This window comes from Oryctolagus cuniculus, chromosome 10 (genome assembly GCF_964237555.1).
Source record: "Oryctolagus cuniculus chromosome 10, mOryCun1.1, whole genome shotgun sequence".
NCBI lineage: Eukaryota > Metazoa > Chordata > Mammalia > Lagomorpha > Leporidae > Oryctolagus > Oryctolagus cuniculus.
Window position 1 is genome coordinate 98,525,997 of NC_091441.1, and position 21,007 is coordinate 98,547,003.

Below are 21,007 nucleotides of genomic sequence, written 5' to 3' on the forward strand. Positions count from 1 at the left end.
TTGGAGACTCATCTGTTAAGTTCTTCAGGTACTTTAATCACTAGGATTTTTGGAAATTACATTGTTCCTACTACAAAGTTCTAATACTCTTTTTAAAAAAGATTTATCTATTTGAAAAGCTGAGTTACACAGAGAGAGGGAGAGAGAGAGATCTTCCATCCACTGATTCACTCCCCAAATGGCTGCATCAGCAGAGGCTGGGCCAGGCCAAAAGCGGGAGCCAGGAGCTTCACCCAGGTGTCCCATTTGAGTGCAAGGGCCTAAGCACTTGGGCCATTCTCTGCTGCCCTCCCAGGTGCATGAGCAGTGAGCTGCATCAGAAGTGGAGCATCCAGTATTCAACCCAGTACCCATATGGGATGCCAGCACTGCAGGCAGTGGTTTAATGTGCTGTGTCACAGCACTGGCCCTGAGTTCTAAGATTTTTAATGTACGTCATTCTGTACTAACCTTTAGCCCACACTAATATTGACTTATTTCTCTGGTGTTATAAGTTACAATCAATAAATTTAAAATTCAACAATAGTGGGGCCAGCACTGTGGCACAGAGGGTTAAAGCCTCAGTCTACAGGGCTAGCATCCCACATGGGTGCCAGTTCACATCCCAGCTGCTCCACTTCTGATCCAGCTCCCAAGTAATGTGCCTGGGAAAGCTGCAGAGGATGGCGCAAGTCCTTGGGCCCCTGAACCCATGTGGGAGACCTGGAAGAAGCTCTGATGCAACCATTTGGGGAGTGAACCAGCGGATGGGAGACCTCTCTCTTTCTCTAGTTCTCTCTGTAACTCTGTCTTTCAAATAAAATAAAATAAAATAAAATAAATCTTTATAAAAATTCAACAAGAGTATGTTTTATAAACACATTGTTCCATAAGCCAATTAGAATGCAGTCAGAACACCAAGAAAAATATACAAATAAAGTTGCTTAGTAAGCTGATTTCCAAGAGAATCCTGAGTTCACACAATATAAGGAGTTTATGAGATAATATTTGTTGAACTCTTTACTTAGAGTAGGGTTAATCTTATAAGTATAAAGTTAACTGAAAACAGATCTTTGTAAAATGTAAGAATGGGAATAGGAGAGGGAAGAGGAAGAAATGTGGGAGGATGGGTGGGAGGGAAGGGAGGGTGGGAAGAATCACCATGTTTCTAAACTTGTATGTATGAAATGCATAAAGTGTGTATTCCTTAAACAAAAAAAAGTTTAATGAAAATAAAATAAAAGGCTTCCACACTGCATATCCAAGGTGAACAAAAAAGAATTTATGAGAAATAAAATTTGGCAGAGAAGATCATTTAATTATATGGCTATTGTACAGCAATATAACTAGGAGTATGAAATACAGACTATGTTATCTTGGCTTCAGTTGCTAACTTCCCCAGTTTGTAGCAATGCTACTTTGGTAAAGACACTTGACCTCTGAAAGCCTCTGATTACTCATCTGAAATAAGTGAACAATTTCAAGTAAAATCTGGGATACCAAAGTGTAGTGTGATGAGTATATAGTACCAAATACAATGGATCATACACAGGACATCTATAAATATTACTGACTTTTTAAATTGTTTATTTATTTGAGAGGCAGAGTTACAGAGAGAAGGAGAGACAGAGAAAGAGAGGTACTTCCATCCATTAGTTCATTCCTGAAATGGCCACAACAGCCAGAGCTGGGCAGATCTAAAACCAGGAGCTGGGGTCTTCTTCCAGGCCTCCCACATAGGTGCAGAGACTAAAGCACTTGGACCATCTTCCACTGCTTTCCCACACCATTAGCAGAGACCTGGATTGGAAGAAGAGCAGCTGGGACAGGAACCAGCGCTTACGTGGGATGCCAGTGCCACAGGTGGAGGCCTAACCCACTGTTACACAGTGTCAGCCCCTACTACTGACTTAATACTTTAATTTTTGTTACTTACAAAAAAACAAAGAATATCTAGAATAAAACAATGTCAAAATCAGCTAGATTTTTTAGAATTTTTCTTTGATATTTCTTTTCTTTTTTCTTTCTTTCTTTCTTTTTTTTTTTTTTTTTTCGCTAAGTTCACTCAGCAAATGCCCACAACAGCCAGACTAGGTCAAAGTCAGGAGCTGGACCTCAATGAGTCTCCTACATGGGTGGCAGGGACATGTGTCATCATCTGATGCTTTCCAGGATGTGCATTATTACCAGGGAGTTAGAGGAAGCTGAATTGGAAATGGAGCCAGGACTCAAACAACTGTGATCTGGGATGCAGGCTTCCTTCATGATATCTTAAACACTGTGCCACATGCCTACCCCTAAATCAGCAAGATTTTAATTCTGAGCTTTCAATAAGGATTTTACAAATACTTATCAAAATAGCTAAGTTCATGTTTTGATAGATTTTCTCAGCTGCCAATACACAGCAGTAATAGATAAAATATAGGAATAGAAAGCCAAATACCTTTCTGAAATCCAAAGTAAAATAAACATATCAATGGACCAGCCACAAACAAAAAACACAAAGTAGTAAACTAGAATGAAATCATAGAAATTCCAGGTTCTAAAGTCAAAAGCCAGCTCTGGTGAGCAGAAGATGGGATTTAGAGGAAGAACACGAACAAAAAGTGTTCCAAATGAAAGAGAGTTCATTGCTTGAAGCTCCTGCAAAAGAACAACATGAGGTACAGGAACAACCACTATTGAACCTCACTGAAGAGTATGGTTTTAACCAAGCTCATCATTAAAAATCAGACCTCAACCAAGGATCAGAATTTTTCATGGCCTCTGTGTCACTGTGGAGAAAAGAGCTCTAAAATGTTTTTGTGGGATCTGGTTCTACTCTGGGAGCTGGTGTGGTGTGTTAACTGCACAGGCAATAGATATGTTCAGGGGGCAAAGAGGTGGGAAAAAATAAATCTCCGACTTTTGAAAACCAAAATTCTTTTTTTTTTTTTTTGAAGAATTATTTATTTGGAAGTCAGAGTTACACAGAGAAGGAGAGGCAAAGAGAGAGAGAGAGAGAGAGAGAGAGAGAGATCTTTGATTTGCTGGTTCGCTCCCCAAATGGCCACAACGGCTGGAGCTGTGCCAATCCAAAGCCAGGAGCCAGGGACTTCTTCCAAGTCGGCCACTTGGGTGCAGGGGCCCAAGGACGTGGGTCATCTTCTACTGCTTTCCCAATACTTAGCAGAGAGCTGGATTAGAAGTGGAGTAAGCTGGGTCTCAAATCAGCACCCATATGGGATTTTGGCGCTTCAGGCCAGGGAGTTAACCCACTGCACTAAAGCACAGGCCCCAAAAACCAAATTCTTTTTTTTTTATTCAGGTTCTTTTTTTATTATTATTGAATAAATGTGAATTTACAAAGTGCAACTTTTGTATTGTTGTGGCTTCCCCCCCAACCAACCTCCCTCCCTCCTGCAGCCCTCCCCTCTCCCACTACCTGTCCCATCCCACCCTTCATCGAGTTTCATTTTCAATTACCTTCATATACAGAAGATCAACTTAGTATATACTAAGCAAGGATTTCAACAGGCTTCCCTCACTCAACCACACGAGGTATAGGGTATTGTTCAACTAGTAGTGTTGTTTTTAAGTTTCATAGTAAAACATATTAAGGACAGAGATTCTATGTGGGAAGCCTGTACCCAGTGACTCCTGTTGTTGATTTAACAATTGGCACTCTTATTTATGGCATCAGTAATCACCTGAGGCTTTTGCCATGAGCTGTCTAGGCTATGGAAGCCCCTTGAGTTCACCAACTCTGAACTTGTTTAGTCAAGGCCATATCACAGTGGAGGTTCCTTCCTCCCTTTGGAGAAAGGAGCCTCCCTCCTTGATGGCCTGTTCCTTCCGCTGGGATCTTGTTCACCAGGATCTTTCATTTAGATTTTTTTTTGCCACCATGTCATGGCTTTCCATGCCTGTGAGACTTTCATGGGCCTTTTAGCCAGATCTGAATGCCCCAAGGGTTGATTCTGAGGCTGAAGTGCTGCAAAAACCAAATTCTAAAACACATTTAGATTAATGCTCAAAGTCTTTAAAATTATAAAAATAACTGCTTTTCAGATAAAATTAACTCTGAGAAGAATAAATATTTTTAAATGTTTAGGATGGATACAAAAATGAAGAAATAACTTTTTTTTTTTTTGGACAGGCAGAGTGGATAGTGAGAGAGAGAGACAGAGAGAAAGGTCTTCCTTTGCCGTTGGTTCACCCTCCAATGGCCGCCACGGCTGGCGCACTGCGGCCAGCGCACCGCGCTGATCCAAAGGCAGGAGCCAGGTACTTCTCCTGGTCTCCCATGGGGTGCAGGGCCCAAGCACTTGGGCCATCCTCCACTGCACTCCCTGGCCACAGCAGAGAGCTGGCCTGGAAGAGGGGCAACCGGGAAAGAATCCGGCACCCCAACCAGGACTAGAACCTAGTGTGCCGGAGCCGCTAGGTGGAGGATTAGCCTATTGAGCTGTGGCGCCGGCCAAATAACATGTATTTTAAAAAGGAAATGAGGGGCCGGTGCTGTGGCACAGTAGGTTAATCCTCTGCCTGCGGTGTCAGCATCCCATATGGATGCCGGTTCTAGTCCCGACTGCTCCACTTCCAGTCCAGCTCTCTGCTATGGCCTGGGAAAGCAGTAGAAGATGGCCCAAGTCCTTGGGCCCCTGCACCCACATGGGAGACCAGGAAGAAGTGCCTGGCTCCTGGCTCCCAATCGGTAAAGCTGCAGCCACTGTGGCCATTTAGGGAGTGAACCAATGGAAGGAAGACCTTTCTCTCTGTCTCTCCCTCTCACTGGCTGTAACTCTAACTCTCAAATAAAATAAGTAAATCTTAAAAAAAAAATAAAAAAGATATGTTATAAAACAAAAATAAGCACAAAAATGTAGCCAATGGGCCGGCACCACGGCTCACTTGGCTAATCCTCTGCCTGTGGCGCTGGCATCCCAGGTTCTAGTCCCGGTTGGGGCGCCGGATTCTGTCCTGGTTGCTCCTCTTCCAGTCCAGCTCTCTGCTGTGGCCTGGGAAGGAAGTGGAGGATGGCCCAAATGCTTGGGCCCTGCACCTGCATGGGAGACCAGGAGGAATCACCTGGCTCCTGGCCTCGGATGGGCGCAGCACGCTGGCTGCAGCATGCCAGCCATAGCGGCCATTTGGGGGGGTGAACCAACAGAAGGAAGACCTTTCTGTCTGTCTGTCTCTCTCTCACTGTCTAACTCTACATCAAAAAACAAAAAGTACCCAATGAAATGCTAGAACCAAACTTGCCAACTGCAATCGGCAACCCTGAGACTATAATGTGGTATCATACTACGATTTAACTAGCCAGCCACCTATCAACAAGTTTACTGCTTGGGACCCCATTTCAATATGAACAAGGAAGTCACTTTAGATGAAAAAAAAAAAAGTAGATATGGGACTGACACTCGCAGGACTCACTGATCTTTCTAGCTACTTCACTATCCAGAACAATACACTTCATAAAATAATACAGAGCAATATAGAAGATTTCATTGTACTATCTTTTTTTAAAAGGCTAAGGCAGTGACCAATAATCAATACACAGCTATGTTTCTTTCACAGCCAGAAGCAAGAGAAAAGATGAATGGGTCCAGAAACAAGAGGTAAAGATGAAAAGGACACCTCTCCTTCTCAGATCAAACATTTTTATTTCCATTCCTAGTAATATGCATACACCAAATGAAAACATGATTGCATTATATTGAGATTACTATGAGGTCTTTTTAGGTTCATGTTTTCTCCTTTAACTAGGAAAGGGACAGGGGAAAAGGTTTGGACATTTGTTGTTATGACGTTCCCTAGTCCTAAGACATAGGATTGCTGTTGTATAACACAGGTGAGAAGAATCATGGATGGAACTCAAGGGATCACGAGGGAGCAACCTAATATTACCATGCTTAGTGGTAAGAGCTGATAGGACAGGATAGCATCCCTATATACACAGAATCATCAATAATTCAAATAACACAGCTAAGCTGCTAACTAAGTCAAAGAATCTATGAAAAGGAAATAATTCACAGGCGTCAAGTCTTTCTCAACAATCCTGGGTGACTGGCAAAGTATACTCAAGTCTTTACTATATGCCAGACATGCTTTTTTGTTAAGATTCTTCCATTCTAGGAATTCATCACACAGAAGAAATGCATACACAAATTAAGGGTCTATCTCTAGGACACTCACTTCTCTAGGATTTTGTCTCTTAATTTCCAGTCAAGCTGGAAGTTCCAAACTCAAACTTTTGTTTTCTCAGTCCTAAAAAACTATCGCATTTTTAAAGTAATTATTAATAGATAAGGACATAATACTGCCATTTTATTATTTTGTCAGGTATTTTGTTGGTTCAGTTCTTTGTTCTTTTCCTCTCTGTCTTCAATTGTGACTCATTTTGTAATGATATGTTTTGATTCCTTTCTTTTTCTCTTCTATATCATCTATACATATTTTCTTTATGGTCACCATAAAAGATTTCATAATAGCATTCTAAGTTGATAACAACTTCAATCACATATAAAAACTCTCCAATTGTAATTCCATCCCAAACTTTTTATCACAGTCTGCATATTTTGTATGGCGCATCCATGAACACAGTTTTGTGGTTATTTTTAATAGTCTTTTAACCTTTACAAAAAAATTCAAAATGATTTGTATACAACCTTTACAATATTAGTGTTCGATATATTTTCCTTTACCCCTAAGTCCTATACCTTCTTATCTTTCCATGCTGATGTTTAGTGCCTTTTGTTTCAATTTAAAGAATTCCTTTTAGCATTTCTTATGAAGCAGATCTAGTGGTGGATATTCTCTCAGCTTTTGTCTTTCTCTCTCTTTTATTTTTGAAGAACATCTTTTCTGGGTTTAACATGCTTGATTAACAGCTGGGGTTTTTTTTTTTTTTCCTCTTTTTTTTTTCCCTTCAGTACTTTGACTATAACATCCTACTTCCTTGTTGCATGCAACATCTCTTCGTAGAAATCTGTTGATGGTCTTATACCAACATTCCCTTGTACATGGTGAGTTCCTTTTTCTACTTGCTTTTAAAATTCCTGTCTTTGGCTTTTGACAATTTGATTATAATATGCCTTGGTTTGGATTTCTTTCAGTTTATCTTAACAGCATTTTATAGTCTTCAAGAAGTGATATCCATTTCCCTTCCCAAATTGTGGATGCCTCCATACATCATTTATTTAAGTAAATTTTTTGTCCTTTTTCTCTTTAACTTTCACTTAATCCCATAGTGCATCAACTGGTATGCTTGATTATGTCCCTTAATTTCCTTGGGCTTACTTCATCCTTTTTTATTGTTTTTTCCTTTTTGTTCCTCTGAATAGGTAATTTCAAATAAACCCCGAATTCACTGATTCATCCTTCTATTTGATCAAGAATTCTATTGTAGCTTTCCATTGAACTTTTCAGTTCAGTTACTATGTTCTTCAGCTGCAGAAAGTCTGAATGGTTCAGTAATGGTTCAGTTTTTTTTTTTTTTTTTTGCTTTTTGTTTCAAATGGTTTCTATCTATTGATATTTTCATGATGCTCATGTATCATATCTGTGATTTTGCTCAGTTGTCTACCTCTGTTTGTTGCAACTCACAGAATTTTATGATAATTATTTTGAATTCTTCATCAGGCAATTCACAGAAGTCCATTTCTTCAGGTTCATTTACTAGATGTTTATATCCTTCGGTTGTGTCATATTTCACCATTTCTTCATATTTTTTGTAGCTTTCTGAAGTAGTCAACTCTCCTGGTCTTTATGGAGTGGCTTCTATAGGGGAAGATGCTCAGTAATCAGCCCAACTGAGAATCAAGGAGCTTCTCAGATCTTTTTTATTAATTTCTTTTTTTTTTTTTTTTTTTTGACAGGCAGAGTGGACAGTGAGAGAGAGAGACAGAGAGAAAGGTCTTCCTTTGCCGTTGGTTCACCCTCCAATGGCCACCGTGGCCGGCGCGCTGCAGCCGGCACACCACGCTGATCCGATGGCAGGAGCCAGGTGCTTCTCCTGGTCTCCCATGGGGTGCAGGGCCCAAGCACTTGGGCCATCCTCCACTGTACTCCCTGGCCACAGCAGAGAGCTGACCTGGAAGAGGGGCAAGCAGGACAGAATCCGGTGCCCCGACTGGGACTAGAACCCGGTGTGCCGGCGTCGCAAAGTGGAGGATTAGCCTAGTGAGCCACGGCGCTGGCCTCTATTAATTTCCATTCCTTCTTTCCTCCTGGGAATCTCGAAGTTGTGTGCCTTCTCCAAATTTCAGAAGTTACTCTGATATATATTTACTCTTTTGTCAAAAGATTATTTCTACTAAAGAAAGCTATCTCAATTGAAAATTATACAGCACTTAAATTTTATATTTTTTTATTTTAGATTTATTCATTTATTTGAAAGGCAGAGATAAAAAAGAGAGAAAGAAAGGTCTTCCATCCACTGTTCTGGTTTACTCCCCAAATAGTCACAATGGCCAGGACTGGGCCAGGCTGAAGCCAGGAGCCAGGATCCTCCTATCTCCCATGAGGGTGGCAGGGACCCAGGGACTTGGACCATCCTCTGATCCTCCAATGCATTCTCAGGCACATCATAAGGGAACTGGACCAGAAGTGAGGTAGCCAGGACACAAACCAGTGCCCATATGGGGTGCCGGCACTGCACAAAACAGCTTAAGCCATTGTGCCACAGCACTGGTCCCAAATTTTATATATATATATTTTTTATTATACATTTTATTTTTAAAAAATTCTTCTCAATGAATGCATTTTCTCAAGATTGACAGAGTGGGAAATAACAATTACTTACAGTTTTATATTTATGCACAGATTATTTTAGGACAAATCAAACATTTGAGCATTAAGTTTTAGTTTAGAATTTGAAGTGTTTATTACATCTACCAGGAGGACCACTTTCCAAATGGAACTTCTTTAGATGAAGTTTTCTAAGCTTTTCTTTGTAGCATTTAAAAATCTGTAATGTGCGTTATCAGCATTTCCTAATTTTGAGGTTTCCCTAGGACATGTAACCACCAGGAGCTGCTATCATCTGAACAGAGTGGGAGATTTGCAAATATTCAGCACTAATTTTCCACAGTCTTTACTCATGAATTAAGTCTTTCCCTTTGTCCTTTATTCCTAGGACAACTATGGAAGAGTCTGATCTTGTACTGATAGCAGTAAAGCTCAGTTCCCTTTAAGAGACTGATAAATTAAAAGGCAAAGGCTCACAGACAATGCTTAGTTACACTGCGAGTCTCATGAGAAACTGGGCGACAACTTACCAGAATGCAAAACTCAGTCTCGCAACTCCTTAGCTAGCAATTCTCAAATCTTTCTCTCAGTGAGTAAATTCTGAAAATAACCATGTGATTGGGACAAGTTTGTACACCCATGGCCTTAATCTGTTACTTCCTCCTTTTGGTGAGTTGAATGCATGACAAAGCAGAGGCATAAAATCAATTCTTAAGGCATTAAGTCAGGAAGGTCAGAGCTTCCACAGCATGGCGACAGCTTTGCAGATGCCCACATCGCGATAGTTGAAATAACAAAGGCCAGCAAAGGTTAAAGCCGAGAGTGCCAGAAGGCCTGCCTTGGCAGCTTTCTGTGGTGCATCCCCATGCACGTAGTCAGTAACAACTTGTCCAAGGCCCCAGTGACTATGAAGAGACAGAACTGCAGCCAAGGAGTAGTCCATTGCAGAGCATGGATTCAAATAAGCAGCTGGAAGCAAGCCTAGGAGCAAAACACTGACAACTCTCTCGCCAGTCCAGTGGAGGGATGCAGCCTTGGAACCAGAGTGGCGACTTGGTGACAGGTGAATATGCTGCACTCCACACCATCCTGGGGAAGGCCAGTCCTGGAGAAATACTGTGACATGAGTGGGTCTCACCACCAGGCTTCGGAGGAACACAGCTCGACTTCCTTGGGCACCGCAAAGGACACTCAACCTCCCGAGAGTCGCCATCTCGCTCCGGCCCAAATTTTATATTTTTAAATGATGAATTTTGAAATTCATCATTTTGAAATTCATCATAATTTTAGAAAATTAACTTTTGTAAAAGGATATAACAGTAAAGAAATTATTTTTATTAATTTTTTAAATATTAATATAAGGAAAACAGATTTTATGTATTTCATAGATACAATTCTAAGAAGCTAACAATACTTCCTTCCACCCCTCAATCCTGCATCTTTCTTTTTTCTATTGATTTTTGAAGTAAGACAATTTCAATTTATTTTATAATTACAGGTTTAATACTCAACTAAGTAAAGTGTTCAACAAGTTCAAAGCAGAAAGAGCACTGTTCCCCAGGAATATAGACAAGGGCTATAAACAGTAATCAAATCACAGGATATCAATTTCAAACTTATACAATTTTTCTGTTCAGCATTTTGATATATTTACTTGTCTCTTAAATGTATATTGCTTTGGTTTTGCAAACTGTTGTCAAACTATTTTTATATATTGATATTGTATGTTTTAAAAGTATCCCTTCAATATATTTTCAATTTCTACTTACAAATAAAAGATTTTTAAGTTTCTTTTACTTTAACATAAATGAACAAAATGACAAAATTATCTCCAATTTTATCCTATCAGTGATAGCTCTGAAAATAGTGCATGACTTTAAAAAAAAAAAAAACTCACACATAAAGTTTTACATTCATTTTATTTATTTGAAAGCAGTCCTGCATCCATTGGTTCACAACCCAAAGATCCACAACAGCCAGTACTGGGTAAGGTGGAAGCCAGAAGCCCAAAATTCAATCCCGGTCTCCCAAGTGAGTGGCAAGGACACAAACACATGAACCATCACCTGCTGCCTTTTAGGGTACACATTAGCAAGAAGAATGAATTGGAAGCAGAGCAAAGACTTGAACCCAAGCACTCCAATACTGGATATGGACATTTGAAGTAACAAACATCTGAACCATTATGATTGTTTTTATATAATTCACAACTATGATTATTTCTCCAGTATATAGGAAAACAGATTAAAGTTGCTAGTACTTAGAGAAAAATGCTATGTCCTCAGAATTACATATAATAAAGCATGTATATCTTTGCAAGAAAAATATGCCAGTAGGGTCTTTTATACTATGAACCAAAAAGACAAACAACCTTCTCCTGTCCCTGATAACAACTGCAAATAAATTTTGTAAGGTTGGGCCAGCGTTGTGGTACAGTGGGTTAAATCGCTACCTGCAGTGCCAGCATCCCATATGGGTGCCAGTTTATCTCCCAGCTGCTCCATTTCCAATCCAACTCCCTACTAATTCATCAAAGGAAAGCAGAAGATAGCCCAATGCTCAAGCCCCTGCAACCACATAGGAGAACTGGATGAAGCTCCTGAATCATGGCTTCAGCCTGGCCCAGCCCAGGCTGAAGTGGACATTTGAGGAGTGAAGCAGCAGACAGAAGATATCTCTCTCTCTCTCTCTCTCTCTCTCTCTCTCTCTCTCTTTCCTTCACTCTCTCTCATTGTAACTCCACCTTTCAAATAAATAAATAGTTTTTAAAAATTGAGTACGGCCAATTACTCACCCTCTGTTACTGACGATTGCTTTTTTCAAGTGAATATAATTTGCAGGGAAGATCCCCTATAAAACAGTAAAGATATCCATTAGAAAAAGTAAATTTTGATTAACAACTCACATATACTAAAATAGTAACTGAAACACAGGCTTTCTAATTTAGCAATCCCATTGCACATTAAGAATACAAAGTTATACTAAGTACATAATATAGGGATTTCATGCCAATATACAATCAGAGTCTGCTCAGAAGAAAACTGATTTTTAGTACAGCAAAAATAAATTTTGTAATTTAATTTTTCAAGTTAAATATTAAAGATGATCCATCAAATTAATCTCAAAATACAGTATTACATACACAGTTTTCCATATGTCTCCAAAACCAACATTATCATCTAATCAACAATTTGAATTATAGTTTTGAACGATACAAACAATTCTCAGACTCTGGCTAACATTTATAAACAGAAGAAAAAATCAATTTGACAGCTTCTTTAAATACGTACTCTTTTATTCTTTACAAACTGTCTCCAGTTTAGTATTTACCATAATTCTGACTTCAATTTCTAAGAGATAAGAATTGCTTCCTTCAGCCCTAAGGCATTTGGATCCAGCTAAAAAAGCTCATGAGAGTTTCTCAGGCATGGAAACACTGTGGCAAAAAAATGACCTAAATGAAAGATCTCTCTGAGTGAGACCCCAGAGGAAAGAACAAGCCATCAAAGAAGGAGGTACCTTTCTCTGAAGGGAGGAGAGAACTTCCACTTTGATTATGTCCTTGCCTAAATAAGGTCGGAGTTGTGAACTCAAGAGGCTTCTTTAGCCTTGACAGCTCATAACAAGAGCCTCGGTCATAAATAGGAGTGTCAATTGTTAAATCAACAATGGGAGTCACCGTGCACTTACTCCCCATGTAGGATCTCTGTCCTTAATGTGTTGAACTATATGAATTATGGTAAAACTAGTATTCCAACAGTATTTTATAGTTTGTGTATCTGTGTGGGTGCAAACTGTTGAAATCTTTACTTAGTATATACTAAGTTGGTCTTCTGTAAATAAAGATAATTTAAAATGAATCTTAATGAAGAATGGATGGGAGAGGGAGTAGGAGATGGGATGGTTGTGGGTGGGAGGCAGGTTATGGGGGGAAAACCCGCTATAATCCAAAAGCTGTACTTTCAAAATTTATAGTTATTAAATAAAAGTTAAAAAAAAAAGAATAGCATTTTTAAAAAATTTAATGTTCTGGGGCCGGCACTGTGGTGCAGCAGGTTTTTAAAGCCCTGGCCTGAAGCGCTGGCATCCCATATGAGCGCCAGTTCTAGTCCCGGCTATTCCTCTTCCGATCTAGCTCTCTGCTATGGCCTGGGAAATTTGTGGAAGATGACCCAAATCCCTGGGCCCCTGCATCCAGGTGGGAGACCCAGAAGAAAACCTGGCTCCTGGCTTCGGATCTGCGCAGTTCTGGCTGTTGCAATCATCTGGGGAATGAACCAGCGGATGGAAGACCTCTTTCTGTCTCTACCTCTATCTCTCTGTAACTCTGTCTTTCAAAAATAAATAAATAAAAATTAATCCACCCAAAAAATAGTAACCCAAAAAAAAATCTACCCAACCATAAAGAAAAATTTAATGTTCTAATCATACTCTTTTTACTGATTATGAAATTCCCTTCAAATAAAAACATGGATGTATACTCTTTGGCCCACACTGTAATCAATAATGAACTCAATCTATACCACACAAGGCCATTGAAAACTGGACTATAGTAATGTGTCTTACAAGTTGGCTCATAATAAAAAATGACCTACAGCAACAGAGAATCCTAATATAAGAGTATTTTGGACTAAATAGGATAAAGCACATAATTCCATGTAACCACAACTAAATGATGATTACCCATTATCTGTAAAGGAAGAATTTGTAACAAAAATTTTAAATCTCACAAGATCACATACACTTATTTTTTTTTGACAGGAAGAGTGGACAGTGAGAGAGAGAGAGAGAGAAAGGTCTTCCTTTGCCGTTGGTTCACCCTCCAATGGCCACCACAGCCGGCGCATCACGCTGATCCGAAGGCAGGAGCCAGGTGCTTTTCCTGGTCTCCCATGCGGGTACAGGGCCCAAGCACTTGGGCCATCCTCCACTGCACTCCCTGGCCACAGCAGAGAGCTGGCCTGGAAGAGGGGCAACCGGGACAGAATCCGGCGCCCCGACCAGGACTAGAACCCAGTGTGCCGGCACCACAAGGCGGAGGATTAGCCTATTGAGCTGCGGTGCCGGCCAACACTTCTGAGAAGATATAAGGGACACACTTTTCACTGTTCCTCCTGCTAAGCAATCTTTAACACTTTATATCATATAAAAACAAAAATATGAAGACTGAAAGGTGGAGAGAATAATGCAAATCAACTAGATTTTGAGAAACAAGAGACAACACAGTGGTAAACTACTGAGACTTTTTTTTTTTTTGGCTACCTATTAAGACAGTACTTAAAAGTTCACAGAAAATGGAATTAAAGGATAAGTTTACTTTGGTGCAAAAAAAAATCTGAACTCAAGCTTAGTTTTTACATAGTGTACATTCTTCATGAAGTTTTTGAAGACCTGTCATATGTACTATTGGAAGCTGAAGAAGATAAAATCTAGAAATACCAACAGCCCTAGGGGAAAAAAAAAGGGGGGGGGGGAGACCCCAACAAAAGACTGCTCTTTCTAGCCAAAAGACCAGGAAAGTTTCAGTAAATCAACATAGAAAATTTTTAGAAAATAACCACTATACTGTTATAAAACATCGCCATCATCCACAAAACTCAAAAAATAAAAATAAAAAAAATAAAACAACAAACATACACACACACACACAAACACATACACACACACACACAGCTGGCCAAATTCCCACCCACAAAAGCAAGATAGGGATTCCAAGATGGCTAAACACAGAAAACATGTACTGCTTTAGGTTGGGGGGGAAGAAAAAGTGGACACAGTACATTTACAGAGGACAGTAGGAAAGAAACCTGCAGTGGAAATTCTACAGAAGGAAGAGGTATGCTGTAGATTAGCAAGGAAGGTACAGACATGCAGCAATGAGCTCAGACACAACATGTGATCCCTGCAACTAACAAAAGAAAAAGAAATCAAAGGGATTCAAATATGAGAGGCAGAAGCAAAACTATCCCTATCTGCCATTGAAATTGTATATATATAGGGGAGCCAAATAATTCCACTAAGAGACTATTGTAACTCATAAAAAATTTGGTACAGTGGCAGGATATAAAATTAACACAAAAAATTCTATAGCCTCTGTATTTATTATCTTTATATACAGAGATAATACCATGACTGAGAAAGGATTTCCAAGAACAATCCCATTCAAAATACATATACATAAAATATTAAATACTCTGGAATAAATTTAACCAAGAAGGTCAAAGATCACTATGATAAAAATTAGAAAATAACAAAGAAAGAAACAGAAGACACCAAAAAAATGAAACAATCTTCCACATTTGTGCATTGGAAGAATTAATATCTTAAAAATGTTCATACTACCAAAAGCAATTTACAGATTCAATGTAATCCCAATAAAAATACCAACAAAATTCTTATCAGATAAAGAAAAAATGATGCTAAACTTCATATTGAAACACAAGAGGCCGGCGCCGCGGCTCACTTGGCTAATCCTCCACCTGTGGCGCTGGCACCCTGGGTTCTAGTCCTGGTTGGGGCACCAGATTCTGTCATGGTTGCTCCTCTTCCAGTCCAGCTCTCTGCTGTGGCCCAGGAAGGCAGTGGAAGATGGCCCAAGTGCTTGGGCCCTGCACCCACGTGGGAGGCCAGGAAGAAGCACCTGGCTCCTGGATTTGGATTGGCGCAGTGTGACAGCCCTAACAGCCATTTTCGGGGTGCACCAACGGCAAAGGAAGACCTTTCTCTCTGTCTCTCTCTCTAACTCTGTCCGTCAAAAAAAAAAAAAAAAAAAAAGAAAGAAAGAAAAGAAAGGAAACAAAGATCCCCAACAGCTAAAAGAATATTTTTTTTTTGACAGGCAGAGTGGAAAGTGAGAGAGAGAGAAAGAGAGAAAGGTCTTCCTTTACCATTGTTTCAGCTCCAATGGCCGCTGTGGCCGGCGCACTGCGGCCGGCGCACTGCGGCCGGCGCACCGCGCTGATCCAAAGCCAGGAGCCAGGTGCTTCTCCTGGTCTCCCATGGGGTGCAGGACCCAAGGACTTGGGACATCCTCCACTGCACTCCCTGGCCACAGCAGAGAGCTGGACTGGAAGAGGGGCAACCGGGACAGAATCCGGTGCCCCAAACAGGACTAGAACCCAGGGTGCCAGTGCCACAGGCGGAGGATTAGCCTATTGAGCCACGGTGCCGGCCTAAAAGAATCTTAAACAACAAACATTAAGCCAGAGGCATCACAGCTTATGGATTACAATGGCTTCCCCCCCATAACCTCCCTCTCACTCGCAACCCTCCCCTCTCCCACTCCCTCTCCCCTTTCATTCACATCAAGATTCATTTTCGATTCTCTTTCTATACAGAAGATCAGTTTAGCATACATTAAGTAAAGATTTCAACAGTTCACACCCACACAGAAACATAAAGTGAAAAATGCTTTTGAGTACTAGTTATAGCATTAAATCTCAATGTACAGCACACTAAGGACAGAGATCCTACATGAGGAGTAAGTGTACAGTGACTCCTGTTGTTGACTAAACAAATTGACACTCTTGTTTATGGCATCAGTAATCACCCTAGGCTCTTGTCATGAGCTGCCAAGGCTATGGAAGGCCCCTGAGTTCACCAACTCTGATCATATTTAGACAAAGCAATCTTGTACAACAAAAACAAAGCCGGAGGCATCACAATACCAGATTTCAGGACATACTACAGGGCAGTTGTAATCAAAACAGCATGGTACTGGTACAGAAACAGATGGATAGACCAATGGAACAGAATAGAAACACCAGAAATCAATCCAAACATCTACAACCAACTTATATTTGATCGAGGAGCTAAAACCGATCCCTAGAGAAAAAAACAGTCTATTCAACAAATGTTGCTGCGAAAACTGGATTTCCACATGCAGAAGCATGAAGTAAGACCCCTACCTTTCACCTTACACAAAAATCCACTCAGCATGGATTAAAGACTTAAATCTATGACCTGACACCATCAAATTATTAGAGAGCATTGGAAAAACCCTGCAAGATATAGGTACCGGCAATGACTTCTTGGAAAACACCCCAAAAGCACAGGCAGTCAAAGCCAAAATTAACATTTGGGATTGCATCAAGTTTCTGTACTGCAAAAGAAAGTCAGGAAAGTGAAGAGGCAACTGACAGAATGGGAAAAAATACTTGCAAACTATGCAACAGATAAAGGGTTGATAACAGAATCTACAAAGAAATCAAGAAACTCCACAAAAAACAAAAGAAACAACCCACTTAAGAGATGGGCCAAGGACCTCAATAGACATTTTTCAAAAGAGGAAATCCAAATGGCCAACAGACACATGAAAAAATGTTCAAGATCACTAGCAATCAGGGAAATGCAAATCAAAACCACAATGAGGTTTCACCTCACCCCAGTTAGAATGGCTCACATTCAGAAATCTACCAACAATAGATGCTGGAGAGGATGCAGGGAAAAGGGGACACTAACCCACTTTTGGTGGGAATGCAAACTGGTCAAGCCACTATGGAAGTCAGTCTGGAGATTCCTCAGAAACCGGAATATAACCCTACCATTCAATCCAGCCATCCCAATCCTTGGAATTTACCCAAAGGAATTTAAATTGGCAAACAAAAAAGCGGTCTGCACCCTAATGTTTATTGCAGCTCAATTCACAATAGCTAATACCTGGATTAACCCAAATGCCCATCAACAGTAGACTGGAAAAAGAAATTATGGGACATGTACTCTATTGAATACTATACAGCAGTCAAAAACAACGAAACCCAGTCATTTACAACAAAATGGAGGAATTTGGAAAACATCATGCTGAGTGAATTAAGCCAGCCCAAAGGGACAAATATCATATGTTCTCCCTGATCGGCGACAACTAACTTAGCACCAAAGGGGAAACTTGTTGAAGTGAAATGGACGCTATGAGAAACAGTGACTTGATCAGCTCTTGCCCTGACTGTTGATGTACAATGTAATACTTTATCCCTTTTAGTATTTTTTTTTTGTACTAGTACCATTGGTTGAACTCTGCAATTAACACACAAATATTCTTGGGTGTTTAAATTTTAACTGAAAAGTGATCCCTGTTAGGAATTTGGAAACATTATGGTGAGTGAAATAAGCCAATCCCAAAGGGACAAATCCCATATGTTCTCCCTGATAGGTGACAACTAACTGAGCACCAAAAAGGAAACCTATTAAAGTGAAATGAACACTATGAGAAACGGTGACTTGATCAGCCCTTGCCCTGACTGTTGATGAACAACTTAATATGTTATCCCTCTTAGTATTTTTTTAAGATTTCAAGACATACTACAGCACAGTCATAATCAAAAGAACCTGGTACTGGCACAAAAACAGACGTGTAGGCCAATGTGACAGAAAAGAAACTACAGAAATCATACATCTATAAACAACTAATCTTTAATAAAGGAGCTGAAATCAATCCCTGGAATAAGGACAGTCTCTGCAACAAATGGTGCTAGGAAAACTGGATCCCCTTATGCAGAAGTAAGATGCCTCCCTAACTCATACAAAAACCAACTCAAAATGGATCAATGATCTAAATCTATGATCTGATACCATCAAATCACTCGGGGAGAACACTGTGAAACTCTGTAATTGGCACAGGTGGACAGTTCTTGGAAATGATCCCAGAGGCACAGGCAATCAAAGCAAAAATAGATAAAAGGGATTACATCAAGCTGAGAAGCTTCTGCACTGCAAAAGAAACACTCAGCAAAGTGAAGTGGCAACTGACAGAATGGGAGAAAATATTTGCAAACTATGCAACTGATAAAGGATTAACATCCAGAATCTATAAAGAACTCAAGAAATTCAACAACAAAACAAACAATCTAGTTAAGAAATGAGCAAAGGGCTTGAACAGGCATTTTTCAAAGCAGGAAATTCAAATGGCCAACAGACACATAAAAAAATATTCAGGATCACTAGCCATCAAGGAAATGCAAATCAAAACCACATGAGGTTTCACCTCACCCCTGTTAAAATGGCTTTCATACAGAAATAAACAAATACTGGTGAGGATATGGGGGAAAAGGTACCCTAATCCTCTGTTGATGAGAATGTAAACCACCAGTGTAGCCACTGTGGTTGACTGTATGAAGATACCTCAGAAATCTCAATACAGACCTACCATATGACCCAGCCATCCCACTCTTGGGAATATACCGAAACTGAAAAAAAATCAGCATATTAAAGAGTGATTTGTACCTTCATGTTTATTGCAGCTCAATTCAGAATAGCTAGGATATGAAATCAACCCAGATTTCCATCAACTGAAGAGTAGATAAAGAAATTATGGTATAAATACACTATACTGCACAGTGCTAAAAAAAAAAAAAAACATATCCTGTCATTTTCAACAAAATGTCTGCACTGGTAACCATTATACTAAGTGAAATAATCCAGTCCCAAAAACCCAAATACCATATGTTCTACCATATGTAACTAATACAGCACCTAAAATGCAATCTATAGAAGTAAAATTGGCTTGAGATGTGATGATTTGGAACAACCATTCTCTTGACTATTGAGGAACAGTATTGTTTTTTTCTTCATATTATCTGTTGAACTCTTTCATTAATGTAGGATTAATCTTATTAGTATAAAGTTGAATAAAATAGATTTTTCAAAAAATAAGAATTGGAATGGGAGAGGGAGAAGGAAGAAGGCTGGGAGCATGGGTGGGAGGAAAGGTGAGGTGGGAAGAATCACGGTGTTCCCAAATTTGTATATATACAATGCATGAAATTTGTATACCTTAAATAAGAGGTTTCTAGATATAAAAAAATTTAAGTACAACAGAAAGAGAATTCTAAAATTTGCAAGAAAAATGTGTCAGCTCATTTTTAAGGGAACTATCATTAGATTGACAGATTTTTTCATTGAAACCTTACATGTCAGGAGGAAATGAAATTATATAATCCACATTTTGAAAAAAAAAAAACACTGCCAATCATCAATACTGTATCAATGATATCCTTCAAAAGTGAAGGAGAAATAAAGACTTTCTAAGATAAAAAAAAAAAAGCTAAGGAAATTAATCACCACCAGACCACCCTTAGAAAGGATGCTTAAGGGAGTCCTACATAGAGAAGCAAAACATAAATGAAAATGTGAAAGTATAAAACTCACTAAAAACAAGGTATTTTTTTTTTGCTTCCACAGAGATTTATTTCAGTTTTTTTACCATAATGAACAAGACCTTGGTATTTCAGCACATCAGAGGATTTGAGGTCAGGATTTTAGTATTTGAACCCTATTAGTACCTGCTTTGTAATCCTGACCAACGAGGTTTTAACTGCAAGGAATGGTAGCCAATGGGAAAAAAAGTACCACTTTTAAAAAATACTTTCATACAACAGCCTGACTGCAGTAGTTCCCAGGTAAGCTGTGATAGAACAACTTGTTTTCCATCATCCCCATCTACCATGCCCTACCCTTAATAGGAACCACCTGGCCTCAAGTGGGAAACTGGACTTGGCTCTTCAAATAAATCAATCTTAAAAAAAAAAAAAAAAAGGCAGAGTAACTGGGACCCAAACCAGGCATTCCTATTTGGGAGCTGGTCATCCAAAGCAGCAGTAAAAACAAGATATTAAAAATAGAATTTTTAGTAACAGGACTATCATTACTTATCAATAATAACCTTGAATGTTAATGTATTAAAACCCCAATTAAAAGCTACCAACTGGCTGAATGGATTAAAAAAATAAACTCTAATGATAAGCTGCTCGCAAGAACCTCACTTCACTAATAAAGACACACAAACTAACAATGAAAGGACAGAAAAAAAAATATTCCATGCAAACAGAAACCAAAAGTAAGGCAGCAGTAGCTATACCTATATCAAATGGATTTAAGAAAAAAACTGTAAAAATAAACAAGGTCACAATACAATGATCAAGGCATAATTCAACAAGAAGATATGATGATTGTAAATGTGTATGTGCCTAATGTCAATGAATCTTATTTCATGAAGTAAAATTAGATCTAAAGAGTGAGATAAGCTCTAATACAATAATAGTAGAGGACCTCAATATGCCACTTTCATCAATGGACAGATCATCTATGTGGGGAGCAACCCGGACTAGACTGAGTTACTGGAATTAAGACTTATTCTATGCATCTGCTTTCCCACAATATGGCGCTGGGAGAGGAGAAAACAGCTTCTACGCAGCTGCCTCCAGTTCAACCAATAAACTGTAGGACCTACTCCTGATTAGAGGAGAGCAGCGTACTCGGCATGTGGGCAGCCGAGTTAGGATTGGCGGAGGAGGACTATAAA

At 39.5% G+C, this 21,007-nt stretch overlaps 1 protein-coding gene and 1 pseudogene across 14 annotated transcripts in view; both read right to left on the bottom strand.

The window, feature by feature from the left end:
• Positions 1 to 21,007, bottom strand: part of DOCK3 (dedicator of cytokinesis 3) — a 506,159-nt gene that overhangs the window by 358,239 nt on the left and 126,913 nt on the right. For all 14 annotated transcript variants that reach the window (XM_051852375.2, XM_051852373.2, XM_051852369.2 and 11 more), the window contains exon 4: positions 11,507 to 11,562. In XM_051852375.2, coding sequence (XP_051708335.1) covers positions 11,507 to 11,562 — 56 coding nt within the window. The remainder of the gene's footprint in view (positions 1 to 11,506; positions 11,563 to 21,007) is intronic.
• On the bottom strand, positions 8,824 to 9,950 carry LOC138844094 (succinate dehydrogenase [ubiquinone] cytochrome b small subunit, mitochondrial pseudogene; annotated as a pseudogene).